This window comes from Coturnix japonica, chromosome 3 (genome assembly GCF_054131305.1).
Source record: "Coturnix japonica strain WE chromosome 3, WE-NBRP24, whole genome shotgun sequence".
NCBI classification, from domain to species: Eukaryota; Metazoa; Chordata; class Aves; order Galliformes; family Phasianidae; genus Coturnix; species Coturnix japonica.
The window spans coordinates 83,577,924-83,594,064 of record NC_140665.1 but is presented as its reverse complement, the minus strand read 5'-3'; the positions used below and the strand labels follow the sequence as shown (position 1 = coordinate 83,594,064).

The 16,141-nt window shown below is 45.3% G+C and overlaps 1 protein-coding gene across 1 annotated transcript; it reads left to right on the top strand.

The window, feature by feature from the left end:
- Positions 1 to 1,642: 1,642 nt before the first annotated feature.
- LOC146761541 (uncharacterized) lies at positions 1,643 to 16,118 on the top strand. The gene is made up of 4 exons (XM_085542614.1): positions 1,643 to 1,776; positions 8,464 to 9,663; positions 14,752 to 14,917; positions 16,097 to 16,118. Exons 2-4 carry the CDS (start codon positions 8,868 to 8,870, stop codon positions 16,116 to 16,118), a joined length of 984 nt encoding a protein of 327 aa, XP_085398740.1. The 5' UTR covers positions 1,643 to 1,776; positions 8,464 to 8,867.
- The last annotated feature ends 23 nt before the right edge of the window (positions 16,119 to 16,141 follow it).

Genomic DNA, 16,141 nt, shown 5'->3' with positions numbered 1-16,141 from the left:
GTCCTATGCCAGCTTTGCAGGGGAGAGCACCATTCCAAAGAGTGCTCTTGAAAAGGTCAGGACTAATGAGAGACCACTTGGGCAAAGCTGTGTGTCCCCTACCAAACCACTGACGTGAAACTTGAACCTCTTGATGGTGACCTACTGATCTCCTGGTGCAGAAGGTCAATGGAGCGGGTAAATGATGTGTGCTGTGTCCTCACTTTCTCTGACCGATTCCCTCGGGAGGCTTGACAAACCACATTCCCCTTAGCATTCAACTGCTGATACTGAAGTTATGATCATAAAACAGTAACAATATGCAAGTAGGTTTTAAAATAGTGCTACCTTTGTATGTTTGCGTTTGCATTAGCAACATTGCGTTGTGCAAGGTGCAGTGGTTTTATATTCCAGCTCAGGCCCTGTACTATATAAATATACCTGTCATATGGCATTCATGAAGACTTTCATTTTAAGTGTGAAGAAATGGTTAATGTTTAGCAGGTGAGCTAAGAGTTGGAACCTACTAATGGAAGCTTTCCATTAGTAAGTCCCTAAAGTCTCCATTGTATTTGAGGTTTATATATAATAAGTGCTTGGATTCTAACCCTTGCTAATACTGCCAGTAACACTGTGTGGTTACCCAGTAGTTTATAACTGTATCTTCTTTAGTCTTGCCCAAATCCCCATTTCTGTGAAAGAATGCATCGGACACAGAGATAAGAGTAGAGGAAATGTAACCCTTGCCCCATATGACCTGTAAGATACTGTAATGTTTTATCACTGGAACTGTACTTTGCACAGTTATGTAAAAAAGACAGCTTCTGCCTGCCAAACACGCTGTGCTCCCATGCTTGGTGGTGCTTACAGCAGGACTCCTGTCTGTTTAGCTTATGGGATTGGCTGTAACCACCTGCTTCTTTCCAGCTGTAGGGCCATATGATCCACTGGTGCTCTTGCTCCAGCAGGAGACGGTAAGGGCACTGCCAAGGCAGCAATGCTGATGTGTTTTGTTCCAAAGTATATCCATGCTCAGTGCTAAGGGGCAGAGAAGGCTCCCCTTTGCTATGGATGTGCACAAGTTTTGGTCCCACAGATAATCCCATGAGAAACCTTTGTGCTTTTCAAATTTCTCATGACTCCTGTTCCACCAGCCTACTTCAGTCTTTCTTTTCACAAGAGCTGTGTAATACTGTGGCACTCCACCAAGGAAAAGGCTTAATCCTGAAATAGTTGCTCACAATCCCAAGTAGAATCCTGTTTATTACTGGAGGTAACAGAAGGTTACATTTATTAGTGAGCCAGTGCATGTTCCAGACATCTGAAGAATCAACAATGCTTTCAGCTAGGTTACCCAATGCTAGTTAAGCAGAAACATGAATATGCCATTCCCATTCTGAAGAAACAGACCTTCTAGATAAAAAAAAAAAAAGAAATCTTGGCCTTCCGTTGAGTGTTTCAGGTAGTCAAATAATTTCACATCTCACTTATATCTTTCTGTGACAGCTTGTGTTTCTAGGAAGATCTTTTCTCCTGGGAAGTACTGGTGGACTCAGCAGCACTACTTAATCCCTGTAAGGAGCTGCATCGTGAGGGAAGTGTTCTGCAGGTTGTTGCCTCAGTGCTGCTCCCCTACGCTGTGCAAACATTGCTGTTAGATGTAGCTATGGACTGTGGGTTGCAGTAGCTTTGGTGGTATTACCACATGTGTTTCTCAGTATCTGTTGCAGAAAGATGTGTTCCTAATTGACCGAAGAGGTTGCCTGGAGGCAAGGACGAGATTCCTGAAATACAAAGGTACTGCACATGAAAAGAAATGCACAGCTCCCAGGGTTACCATTGTTGTGAAATGGTTGTGAAAACCTCATTGGACGCTACTGTACATTTTAGACTGCTAAGCTTCTGAAGTTTTCTCTTGAAGTTCTTTATGTTCCCCATAGAACACATCATTGCTCAACACTAAGAGCCAGGCTGATTAATTACTGATGGGCTGCAGATGGCTGTTAAGACAAGTCTATAGGGCAAATAACAGAGAATTAGCTCTGCAACAAAGCTGCCACAGGTGAAATTACACGTTTGGGCTTGAGATGATCTAACATCTCATTTCCACGTATGGGAAAAGGCTCTTTGCTCTACTCATTGCTCTCCTCACCTTAGCCCTTCTCTCCTCACTTGCACTGGCTTGTGTTTTTTTGAACCCTGCACCAAGCCAATTTAGTTTACTGTAAAAAGGTGAATCATTTCGCGGTGGTGTGTGGATTTTACTCAAAACATGAAGGTACTGAAGAGCGCCGTAGTTAATGCTAGTGGACAGGACTGCATGCTGAGTCTGGGTCTCAGGAAAGGAGGTAGGAAACAAGGTCTTCATCTCTCAGACAAGCTGGTAAATCAGCTTTCTTGTAATGTGCAGTAGCAAACATCCAAGTTCTGCTCATGCACAATCCGCTTTTACACCATTCCATATATACAAGTTGTTTTTATTTGCTGTTTTGGTTAAGCCCTTCCCAGTGCGAGTATATGTGGATAACATCCTGACTGCAGTATTACAGATCAGCCAGTGTGACAGCAGCAAGAAGGCTTTGCTGTGTGGGGATATGATCAGTAAAGTTTGGGTATTTTGTAAGCTCACATTTCAGCTCCCTTCAAGAGATAACCTGATAACCACCATCTCTCTTGCCATCTCCACAGAATCTCGGTAGGCTTTCTTTGTTTTCTGTGGGTTTGGCAGGTTTTTTCTTTTTTTCTTATCTTAAATTTCTGGAAATAAATCAACTTTTCATCTTCCTCAAAAATTTGTGAAGTAACTATGCAACTAGACAGCAAACAAAGAAATGAACTGCCCAGAAGAGAGGAAAGGAAGGAGAGCTAATGATTGTCAGCAAGTGGTAATCGCTCCATTGTTCAAAGTGTTTTTCAGATTAACTCAGACATTCGCTGTCTCTTCTGAAGTCAAAGTCAGTGTTTCCATTGGCTGCGGTTGAAGGAGTTTTAATCTCATAAATTCTGAACCGTTCTCTTTTTCAACCTAAAATAATAAAATATGGTATTATTTCAGTGCTAGGTCAGTGATCTGATCCGCAGATTCATCATTCATTTTAACAATAATCTGACTGTTTCCTCATTCTTCTGCTAAGTCTGTTATTAAAGGAAAGGCACCTCCCAGGCTCTCCTCTCTTAAAAGGTCATGTAAGGTTTTCTTTTCCTCTTTTTGAGCTCGATGAGAAATAGATTTTCAGGCCCATTGAAACCAACACACAACAAAAACATGCTCCTCACGCAACAGCATTTTGAGATGAGCACTGCAATGACTTACTGCCTTTAGTATCCTGCACCAGATAGGCAGGTGCAGTGGACAGGTATGCTAGAGTATTAGGTGCAGGGCAGCAGATAGTCTACACGTGCCTCAACACTGAGCCTGAGTGAAATGGCTGGTAGAGACCAAGGTGGATGTCTGGACATAAGCTAACTAAGGTGGCCAAGCCCTCCACGTGGTACTGCTGATACAATGCAGGACCTCTTGAACCCCACACCCCTCTGTGTTGGTAGCTGGTGGCTACATGTGGTATCCTAGAGTACTCAAGATGGCATCTACTTAGGAAACCCTAAGTCTTGCTGGAAGATACCCTAACACTATTGTGTGAAAAAGCCATGGTTGAAAGATGTAGCCTGCAGACTTGTTTGTTTTCTTTAACAGACTGTTCTCTGGCACCTTCAAATGTATTATGCGTTTCCACTTTATCTTCTTTTTGAGAAACAGCGTATTTGTGTTGCTGTCTTCCTTGCACCTCTTAGTTTGGAGGTATGTCTAATCCCATTCAGAAGGTTGTGAGGGAAGTGAATCTTTGGAATACCACCAAATACCACCCTGCAGCTGCCATTGCCACAGGCAGCTCTTTGCCTAATGCTCCTGGTGCCGCAAACATGGCCCTCATGCTGCCTCTTGGGAAGCAGGAAGACTGGACGCTTTGCCTTATTCCCTCCGTTTTGACCAATCTGACTGCCTTCAGGATCCTTCTAAAAGGAATTTGTTCTTCTATGTGCGTGCACGTCAGTACTGGATATGGTGGTCAATTCTGTGAGAGATCAGAGGGAACTGCAGGTTTTCAATTTCACATTTCACTACGATATCCTGAGGCATTTTTCTGTACTCTGCAAATTGCGCTGCAGTCAGTCAGAAAAGCAGACAAGATGTGCAACTTTTGGGGCCGAGCTGAAAGATTCTGTTCCCTGCAGAGTCTTAGCTGTGTTTACTGCAGAATATGGGAGGCTTTAGAGTTAAGTTGAAAAGCTGATAGGAGAGCAGAATTAGTGCCACAGTGAAGACAACTGGACACTGCACGGCCTGTGGAAGGCAAGACCTGAAAAGACCTAAAACCACAGGTCCTGCTTGGTCTTCATTATCAGATGTTCTTGTCGTGGATTACAGTCTCAGCACTCAGCTTCAGCTGACTTTTACAGTGAGTTGATCTTCCAAAATAAAACTGTATGTTTTTAATTTTCTCCTCAGAGCCTTGCTGAGAAAGGGTTCAGTAAGCAGGGCAGAGTGCGGCTCTCTGAGTGGCTGCACTAAGAAACATCTTGGCTGGACTCTCATTAAGAAACCTCTGCTGTTCCTGTGCACAGATCAACCAATAGATATTGTGATTTTGAAATGGAATCGTATCATTTTGAGGAGCTATACCAAAAGTAATTGCCAGAAATCCATAGAAATAGTTAGTTTTCCTCCAGTAAGTGCTGAGCATAGAGAGATGCTGTTGTGGATAAAGCTGTGCTTCAGTTACTGACCCAGCAGTATGGTATTTACTTCTAAAAGTTTAATACTGTTTTGTAGGGATACAGTAAGCTGCTGTCTTGTAGCAAAGGCCGACGGTGCTTTTTGCACAAGCTGGCTTATTCCAGTAGCACCAAATTGCTGCTCTTGTGCCCTCTAAAATCTCACCTTTCTGTTTCAATCTCAGACTACTTGGAGTGGAGAGTAACTAACATTTGTGGATGGGTTTTCCTGCAGTCGTTCTTTGTGTGTCTGTGTGCCATACTATGCATTTACACATAGCTATACGTATGTTAGGAGGAAGTTCTTTACTTTGAGAGTGGTGAGATCCTGGAACAGGCTGCCCAGGGAGGTTGTGGATGCCCCGTCCTTGGAGGTGTTCAAGACCAGGTTGGACGGGGCCCTGGGCAACCTGATCTAGTAAATGTGTATGTTTGGTGGCCCTGCCAGGCAGTGGGGTTGGAACGTCTTGATCCTTGAGGTCCCTTCCAACCCAGGTCATTCTGTGATTCTGTGATACTTGGATGGTTATTGTGGCAAACTACATTGCAGCATCACAGCAGCAGTACTACGGATATCAGATTCCTTGGATGCCCAGTTTGAAGTCATTTGGAATAATCTAAGAGGATCAAATCATCTTCTTTAAGAAAACAAATGAGCAGATAGATCCTTTTTATGAATTCATTTAATTAATCATTTTCATGAATTCATTTAATTAATTTCAATTAATTAATCTGGCATATCAGCAAAAGAAGCCAAAAAGATATGGCTGGTTCCATACTTGAGCTATATCATTCTATTTCACTGTTCTAATAAGAAAGTGACTCAGCATTCATAGGATATATTCATATAATGCATTCAGATACTGTAATTGAGAATCAGGTAAAAAGTTTGGGCAGCACGTCAACATTTCATCCTGATGTTAATGTATTATCTCAAAGAAGGTTCAAAGGGCAGCTTTAAGGGCAGCTTTCTGGAATGCAAATAGATTAATATTTTATCCTTAATTACCTTTAAGCTGTCTGCTTGTTTTCCAGTTGGCACCTGTTCTTCCTAAATGACTTTAATTTCTCATTGGAACCAATAGATCAAATTTGCCACTTATTTTGTACTTTTCTATCAAGAGTGGTAGGAAGCAGCATAAACCAGAACAAACAGATAACTGTGATGATATTTTCCAACTAGTTGGCTTGTTTCAATTCTTTGTACTGTAAATTATTTATAAAAGCTTCAAGCAGAAAATCCAGGAGCGCAGCTTGCACAGTAGTTTCAGGGGGAAAATAGCTGTAGAAATTAAGCTCATGGGAAACTCAAGTGACTTTCCTTTTGAAACACATTCCTGTTTGTGGGAGAAAGGGACTTAGAACTGGAGGAGGCAGCTTTGAGACAAATCCCATGGAACTCGCAATGCCTGGGTCAGTGAGCAGCATGGCCCAAATCTACTAAGTCATTTCACAAAGAAATGAGAATCTGTCAAATTGCTTAGTGTCAACCAGCTCTATACGCTACTACCTGTATAACAACAGTCCTCTCTGACAATAAAAATTCAGGGTCAAGTTACATTTCACATAGACTTGATAACTCAATTTGTTTGTAACTAAATGAACAGAAGGAAGTCCTTGGATAACTTTTGTGTTAGTTTCTACTTCTCTGCAAAAACACAAAGCCTTGCTGTCAGGCTGTGATGAGGCTCATTTACCATGTGCCTTTCCATAATGTGAAAGGTCTCTCTCATTTCTGTCCAGTCATCCTCACTTGGCCCTGTTTCACATGAGCAAACTTGCTAGCAAACCAATAACTTCATATTTGCACATTATGCTGGGCATAAAATGCCCAGAGCCACGTGGTGCTGGGACAGGTTGCTGTTGCACAACTCAGTTTTGCTATCAGCACGAGAAAGCTAGCGCTCCTTCACCACACTAATAAGAAACAGTGCTGAAGTCATTAAAGAAAGGCTTCATTTTATCAGTATTATATGTCTTTCTAATACAATGTATGGAATGCATTCATTTGTCTATTTTTTTCCCCCGATCAAAACTCCCTAATGCTATCTCAGCTCTCTGCAGCTTTCAGAGTGCCCAGCAACTTGGACTGGCTTCTTTTGTTGTGTCGAGAAAGAAACTCAATGGTTGTTCCATAGAATTCTGTAGCTCTTGTCAATTTGAACCCCTACCTTAGTAGGGATTTTGTGGGCAAACTCCAGGCTTGCAGGAACAGAGGTGTGTGGGAACCCAAGTTGAACTCTGAAAGGAACATGTGGGAGAAAGCTTCAACGTCCTTTACAAGTTAATAGATGTTTGTTTGTATTTTTTTCCTTTTCTGTTTTCCATCACAGAGCAACTTAACATTCTCATCTTGTTGAAACCTGTATCTTGCATGACTTCTCTTTGATCTTCTGCCTTTCATCGCTTTGTTTCTTTAACTTTAGTAGAAAAACATACATTAAGTCCTGCAAAAACTTTTGAAAGACAGAAAGGTAAGTGAACTGCATTCACCGCTGTAGAAAAAAGCAGCTTGTTGGTACTTGCTGTCAAGCAACAAGGGCTGGTTCTAGCTGTTGTGGTGACGCTGGCACTAGGGTGCCTTGTTCAGGATGTGCACACACACACACACACAAGGCTTTGATGATCACGTCTGTCCATCTGTCCCCTTCTAATAACTTCTAAACTGACTGCCAAATTTTAACACTGCAGTAGTGTGGGCACACAGCTCAAAGGCTTTAGGATTAATTTCAGCTAAGTTTAGACTTTAGACATCGTATCAGTATGTAGTATCATCTGAATTGTCACCTTAGGTTGTCCTTACAGTTAGTGGAGACCAGTTGGCACTTCTCAACAGGATTCAACTGACCTGATTCAGACATCTATTTTGGGATAGGATGAATCACAAGCCAAGAGAGCCTTTCTGTACCACTTAGTTGGGATCATCGGCTGAGATGAAGAATGGACTATTAGTGGAGTATTCTATCAGACTTCTGAAAACTGGCTTTATATAAGACATTAAATTTATATATCCATTGAGGCCAAAGCTGTGGTGTGTGCTCTCCAGCAGTGGCTGGCTGATGGTCAGCCGCTGTGGGTATCAGGCTGGTAGCTGGCACTGACCCTCTGTTGGGAGCTAGGGGAGCTGATGGTGAGCACTGGAACAGGCTGCCCAGGGAGGTGGTGGAGCCTCCTTCTCTGGAGATATTTAAGACCCAACTGGACACCTACTTGTGCAACGTGGTGTAGGGAGCCTGCTTTGGCAGGGGGGTTGGACTCGATGATCTCTAGAGGTCCCTTCCAACCCCTACAATTCTGTGATTCTGTGCCCTTCACCCTGCTGATGTCTGGGAGATGTGCCAAGGAGGTGAGTGTACTGCCGAGGTGAGGAGACAGTGGTACAGAGCTTCAGGTTGTTGTGATGGGTGGGTAAGAAAAAAAACACTAGTTGGTAAGAAGCAAGTTTTCACTGGATTTCCTGCTCACAGAATTAATTGCTTGTTCCCATGAACTCACCTCAATTCTGCATGCTGTGACTGCTCAGATAAAACCACTTCTCCAACAACCCTTTCATCATGCAGAGGCCAAGTCCTACCTCTGATCAATACAGGGTGCCAATTTCCATCTTCAGCTTGACAATTTTCAGTGTTTTTCCTCACTGCCACTCTCCCTTCTCAGAAAAAGTCACCACAAATACCTGCAAAACGAATTATTTTCTCTGAATTTCCCCAGGTCTGCTAAGGTTCTGATTATGATTGACTGACTGCTCTGCTGAGGCTGCTGCCCAGATTCACTATCTCCATTCCCTATGGCTGTCCATCTGATGGCCTCTGCTCTGAGTTCTCTGGGTCAGAGCATCTCTTTGCCTACTCAACAAGCCTAAATCAGTAAAATGCATGGTAATGCAAATAAATAAATAGGAATGCATTACTATTCTGATTCTGTCCTGAATATATGACTGAGTGTTGGTGGTACTCATTCTAAAATGCTGGGCCTGGGATGTATCATGACAATGTACCCAGTGCAACGTTTCCTGGTTAATCTCAGTCCCTTGGCTGTTTGCAGATGACTGAGAAGCAGCATCTCTGCCAGAGTAGCGGAGCCTGAGTAACAAGCAGGAGGAACTGGAAACTGTGATGCACTCTGAAAATTATGACATTGTTGCTATCACAGAAACATGGTGGGATGACTCCCACAATTGGGATACTACCATCGATGGCTATAGGCTCTTTAGGAGAGATAGGCGAGGTAGGAAGGGTGGGGGAGTCGCCCTTTATGTCAGAGATTGGATAAACTGTGAGGAGCTCCCCATGAGAAACAGTCAAGAACAGGTTGAGAGCCTGTGGGTTAGGATTAGAGATGGGACTAATAAAGGTCAGCTGGTATTTGGGGTATACTACAGGCCACCTGATCAAGGGGAGGCTGCTGATGAGGCTTTCTTGCTCCAGATGCGTGAGGCGTCTGGCTCACGGGCTCTTGTCCTGGTGGGGGACTTCAACCATCCTGACATCTGTTGGGAAAACCACACGGCGAGCTGCAAGAGCTCCAGAAGGCTCTTGGAATCCATTGATGATAGCTTTCTGGTTCAGGTATTGGACAGACCGACCAGAGGTCAAGCGTTGCTGGACCTGCTGCTCACCAACGCTGAGGAGATCATGAAAGGCGTCAAGGTTGGAGGCTGCCTGGGCTCCAGCGATCATGCCCTGGTTGAGTTTGTGATCTCAAGCGATGTGGGCCTGGCAAAGAGCAGGACCAGGATGCTCAACTTTAGAAGAGCAGACTTCAAGCTACTCAATGGAATGCTGGCCAAGATCCCCTGGCGCGCTGCCCTCAAAGATAAGGACGTTGAGGAGAGCTGGCTACTGTTCAAGGATGCCCTCCTGGCAGCACAAGAGGTCTCCATTCCCCTGATTAAGAAAGTGGACAGGAGAGGTAGAAAACCGGCATGGCTCAGCAAGGACCTGCTAAGAGAACTGAGGGTGAAGAAAGGGGTGTACAAGCTCTGGAAACAAGGCTGTGTCACCCGGGAAGAATACAGGGATGCCGTCCGAACTTGCAGATGTGGGATCAGGAAAGCCAAGGCGCAGGCAGAACTGAACTTGGCGAGGGATGTGAAAAACAACAAGAAAACCTTCTACAGGTACATTGGCCAGAAGAGACAGGCCAAAATGGGCATGCCTACTCTGGTAAATTTAAAAGGAGAAATGGCTTCAACAGATGAAGAGAAAGCTGAGGTGCTGAATGAGTTCTTCACCTCGGTCTTCACTGGTGGCCAGGATTCTAGTCTTTTTCACGTCCCTAAGTCTTGCACCCCCATACCTCCATGTGGGGACCAAGGAGGTAAATCCCTCCCCACTGTAAGGGTAGAGCAAGTCCGAGAGTGCCTCCTTAGACTGAATGAGTATAAGTCTATGGGGCCAGATGGTGTGCATCCCAGGGTCCTGAAGGAGCTGGCTGAGGTGGTTGCTGAGCCGCTCTCCATCATATTTGAGAAGTCGTGGCTGTCAGGTGAGGTCCCGGATGATTGGAGGAAGGGTCACGTCACTCCCATTTACAAGAAGGGGAGCAGGGACGACCCGGGTAACTACAGGCCGGTGAGTCTCACCTCTGTGCCTGGGAAGATTATGGAACAGATCCTCCTGGACAACATGCTTGATCACATAAAGAACAAGCATGTGATCCGAGACAGCCAGCATGGCTTCACCAGGGGAAGGTCATGCTTAACTAATCTTGTGGCCTTCTATGATGGAGTGACGGCGTTGGTGGATGAAGGGAAGGCGACCGATGTCATTTACCTGGACCTGAGCAAGGCCTTTGACATGGTCCCCCATCACATCCTCATCTCCAAATTGGAGGGAGGTGGATTTGATGGGTGGACAACTAGATGGATAAGCAATTGGTTAAAAGGCCGCAGACAGAGGGTGGTGGTCAATGGCTCTATGTCCAGGTGGAGGCCGGTAACGAGCGGCGTCCCTCAAGGGTCTGTCTTGGGACCGGTGCTCTTTAACATCTTTATTAATGACATCGATGAGGGAATGGAGTGCACCCTCAGCAAGTTTGCTGATGACACCAAGCTGAGTGGTGCAGTCGATACGGTGGAGGGAACAGATGCCATTCAGAGGGACCTTGACAGGCTGGAAAGCTGGGCTCGGGTGAACCTAATGAGGTTCAACACGGCAAAGTGCAAGGTTTTGCACTTGGGCCGGAAGAACCCCAGGCACCTGTACAGGCTGGGAGGAGCTGTCCTTGAGAGCAGCTCGGCTGAAAAAGACCTAGGGGTCCTGATAGATGAGAAACTTAACATGAGCCAGCAGTGCGCTCTGGCAGCCAGGAAAGCAAACGGGATCCTGGGCTCCATCAGGAGAGGGGTGGTCAGCAGGGATAGGGAGGTGATCGTCCCTCTCTACTCTGCTCTTGTGAGGCCCCATCTGGAGTACTGTGTCCAGGTGTGGAGTCCTCAGTACAAAAAAGATATGGAGATTTTGGAAAGGGTCCAGAGGAGGGCCACAAAGATGATCAGGGGGCTGGAGCACCTCCCCTATGAGGACAGGCTGAGGGAGTTGGGTTTGTTCAGCCTGGAGAAGAGAAGGTTGCGAGGTGACCTCATTGCAGCCTTTCAATACCTGAAGGGAACTTACTCCCAGGAGGGGAGTAAACTCTTCGAAAGGGCTGATAATAGCAGGACTAGAGGAAATGGTTTTAAGTTGAAGGAGGGAAGATTTAGGTTGGATGTTAGGGGAAAGTTCTTTACTAGAAGGGTGGTTAGGTCCTGGAACAGGCTGCCCAGTGAGGTTGTGGATGCCCCGTCCTTGGAGGTGTTCAAGACCAGGTTGGACGGGGCCCTGGGCAACCTGATCTAGTAAATGTGTATGTTTGGTGGCCCTGCTAGGCAGGGGGGTTGGAGCTACATGATCCTTGAGGTCCCTTCCAACCCGGGTGATTCTGTGATTCTGTGATTCTGTGATTCTGTGATCTCTGCAGGAGAGGCAAACACAAAGGCAGCAACAGCATCTCACAGGAGGAAATGCACCCAGGAGGAGACATTTCTCAGCAGCCTGTTAATCCCGGCAATGTCATTGAATGAAAAGAGTCATTACCACCTTAATAACCTTCATAACAAGTTGTGCTTTGTCATGGTGACTTTGAGTAAGTAATAAGGCAGGGCACTGCTCAAGGCTGGCCTTAGTGAATATTTGGTTGCCTCCACAGGATTGTTCTCATCTCAGGATCACTTGCTAATGCATATTTAGTTAGTAATTTACTTTATGGGCACAATTCCATTCATGTTCACGTTTTCATTATCAGCAAAGCATAGCTCACTGCCCTGCTTTTCAAAAGGCATAACAGAGATATCTCAGTGTTTGCTCATAGCCATGGAGCGATTCGGTGACTCACTCTAGGTTGCCTTGTGGTTGGTAAGACAAAGATGCACGGGATTCTGCAATTAAAAGACACAAAGGCCCCCAAACAAAATTACAAGCCAAAGAAATCTTCAAGTGCAGAAACAGACATGCAATATCTAGAGCAGAATCCACTTCCATGAGAATGCCCTTAATTTAATGTGTCTACTATAAATATGCTTTGCTACGTTTTGCCTATGGGATCAGTGGCTCAGTCAGTGGAGATGAGCAGCTTAATTCAATGCTGGTGCTATTTCAGAAGCCCGTGACAAGTGGCTGTTACTGACAGGGGAAGTTACAGGGGAAACCCATGCCCTTTTGGAACACCCTCCCAGTGCTGGACACATAGGGGCAAATCTTTACTCTGGCCAATACAGTCAGTAAAGCCTGAAAAGCAGTTCAGCTATTCCTAAAGTAAGACCTTGTGAGTGACTGAATAAGTCACTTGATATGGCTGCATTGGCTGCTTCGAAGGGGCAATGGTATATAAAAAAAACATTTAGGTTTCTCAACAGATAATGCCTGCAATTACTCAGTTTCATAACTTGCATGACTTATCTGGCCTTTTTTAAGTGGTCTGTCCCTCCAAGGAGATAAGGTCAGACAGAAATTCTCCAAACACTTGTTTCTCACACAAACTGCTCCAACTTCTGGCAGCACGGCCCAAACCTGCTCTGCTTCTGTGGGGTGAACCGTTCTCTTTTTCATCACTCCTTTCAACAACATCAGTCCTAGAAATGCACCTATCTCTTGTTTCAAAGGGTTTTTTGATAAAGAAGTTTTCAAACTGCTGCCAAGAGCTGAGAGTGCTATTTATTGCTCACATGACACCATGAGAATGTTTGCCTTGAATTTTAGTACAAGAAATAAGATATTTGCTATCACTTTTTTCTAGTTTTGCTAAGATTCTCGGAGTTTTTGCTGTTCACCTGGCCTGGGACCTCTCTTCTTCCTTCAGAAGAGCTCATCTGTTCCTTCTGACAATGCATCAAGGTGTCCTTTTGCCAGGACTTCTTTGAAGCCATCAGTGAAGAAAAGTGACCCCGAGATGTCACTGATGGCCCTGCTGGCTACTTCAGTTCATTTGCTGTTGTTTCAGTGAGTGTGATCTAATGGAAAGCAGAACATTCTTATTATAGCAAGCTATAATTCACTGGCTGAACACTCGAGTGTATGCAGTGAGCAGCACACAAGCTTCAGAGAAACAGCTGGACTGTAAATCTGTTAGCTATGCTGTCCTCCCAGCAACATGGGAAAGAACTGTTTTCCCCAGCTCCTAAACTTCAGTCATTTCCATGTTGTGTTGAGATGGAAGCAGAAAATGCTCTTGTAAACACTGTCTGGAGCAGCCAAGAGATCAGCATTTAGGGTACTGGGTTGGGAGGCAGAAAATACATCCATGCACTCTCCCTCTCTGGTGGGGATAAATATTGTGTGGTCCCTCTGGAACCAGCTCTGGCAGGGCAGACAGAGGAACCTTCACATAGACTGGAGGTAGGGACCACAGATCTGGAACATGCCAACAAAGTTCCCACTGTGAGCCCAAAGGAGTTAAGCCATGTGCACTCCCTAGCCAGATCTGTGTCCCATTGCTGTGGGAATGATGCTCTCTTGTGGCTGCCAGAATTGCATCGCAGAGCTAAGAAAACTTTAAATGAGGAAAGCATTGTCCGCCTTCCTGTGTCATTGTGTACTGTGATGTTACTGACCCGGAGTTGTTTGGCTCCCCATCACTGAACACCTACATGTTTCTCAGCTCACTTTACCACCCTGTTGGGCTCCTCCTGAGTCACAGTCCACTCCCCAAGTGTTTGTGCAGAGATGGACAGGAGCTGAAGCAAAGAGGGCTGGCTGCCACTGACATTATTTTACACAGTATAACTGCCATCTTTGCTTTTCCTCCTCTTTTTCCAACCCCAGCATTCCTGTCCGAAATAAGAATTTTAATCATAGAATCGCTCAGGTTGGAAAAGACCTTAAAGATCATCGAGTCCAACCACAACCTAACCATACTACCCTAACTAACAACCCTCTGCTAAATCATGTCCCTGAGCACTACATCCAAATGGTTTTTAAACACATCCAGGGATGGCGATTCAATCACCTCCCTGGGCAGCCTATTCCAGTGCTTAACAACCTTTTCTGTAAAGAAGTTTTTCCTGATATCCAGCCTAAACTTACCCTGGCACAAATTGAGGCCATTTCCCCTTGTCCTGTCACCTGTCACCAGTGAGACCAACCCCGCACTCACTGTAAGCACCTTTCAGATGTTGGAAGAGAGCAATAAGGTCTCCCCTCAGCCTCCTCTTCCTCAGACTACTGCCCCAGAACAGCCCCAGTTTCTCCTCATAGAGTTGATTCTCCAAGCCCTTCACAAGCCTTGTTGCCCTTCTCTGGACCTGCTCCAGTACCTCCATGTCCTTTCTGTACTGAGGTGCCCCAAACTGAATGCAGTACTCGAGGTGAGGCCTCACCAACGCCGAGTACAGGGGCAGGATGACTCCCCTAGTCCTGCTCACCACACCATTCCTGATACAAGCCAGGATGCCAGGATTCCAGCTCTCCTCCTGGATTCCCCCTTTTATTTTCCCCATGTTTCTGCCCCCCCCCGCTTCCCCAGCACGCCGGCTCGTATCCTTCCCGCTGCTGCCCTCCTGCGTCCTGGAGCCGCCATGGCGGCTTCCTCCTCAAGTTCGATATCAGTTCTCCGGAGTGAGCAGCGCGTCGCTGACATCAGCATCGGCTGAGAGAAGCCGAAGGGATCGATGTTATTGTCACGGGCATAGGTAAATCTGGGTAATTTAGGGAAAAACAGCTTTCCCTATGTGAATATTTCATTCCTAGTATGAAGGAAAATGATGGCACAATCATCTCTGAAATGTGAAAACACCCCTTTTAATCTGCTCTACTTCAGCTCCCAGCAGTCATTTACATCATTCTATATGGTGTGGGTTTATTTTACAGACAATCCGCAGATGATCATTTCACTGTCTGCTCTCAGCAGATCGAGGATGGTGTGTTGCTGTAGAGCTGGAAATTTAACATTTCTTCCTCAATCCCCCGTTTGGCTTCAGGAAGAACTCATCTAGAGGTGAGACATGGCAGTAGCACATTTTAGGGCTTGGGCACAACAATTCCACACCAGCCTTATTCCCACTGAGAGGTGGGATGTGTTATGAGCTTTGACAAGCTGGCATGGGAGAGACTTTCTCTTCCCATTCTGCACACCAGGAGCAGGTCATCATCCCTCTCAGGCCACTGTGATCTCGGTTATGTTTCATTACAAACAGATGGTGAAGCTCTGCTTTTAGTAGGTGAATAACATATCCTATATTAAGTCTCTTTCTATAGCTTATGAAAAAGCAATTTCCTTATGGCAAGGCGCAAAATGCCTATATTCAGGCAAATATCCAACACCTGGATCCATATGGGATCACCCAAAATCCCTCGGGCCCTGTCGCTGTCACAGAGCAGAGCTCAGCGCTGCCGCTCAGCTCCCTGTGAGGAGCTGCAGCTATTACGCGGCCTCCTCTTATCTCCTCTGCTCTGGGCTGAGCTCTCCAAGGGACCTCAGCTGCTCCTCATACATCTTGCCCTCCAGACCCACCATCTTTGTAGCCCTCCTTTGGACACACTCTAACAGATTATGTTCTTCTTAAATTGTGATGCCCCAAATTGCATGCAGGTCACGTTCTTGTTCAGCAGTCTCATCAAGCTGTCTTGGGCATCCAGAGAGTGGCAAATCATGCTTTGAAGAAAGCTCTTGCTGTCAAAACTCAGGGAACACTTTTTAATACATCAGAACCTCTCAGAAGGTGAAACTTAACTGCCTTTTAGAATTGTGACTAATTTTTTTCCCCTCAAAACTTAGATGCTTTTATTTCCTACAGTGTTACTCATACAGTGAAAAGGAAAATATGTCAGATTGCTCATGACACATCTACTCTGTTATCTTTTCTTGTTAGGCATTTGGATGATGAAAAGTGACTTTGTTAAAAAGAAAGGTTTTT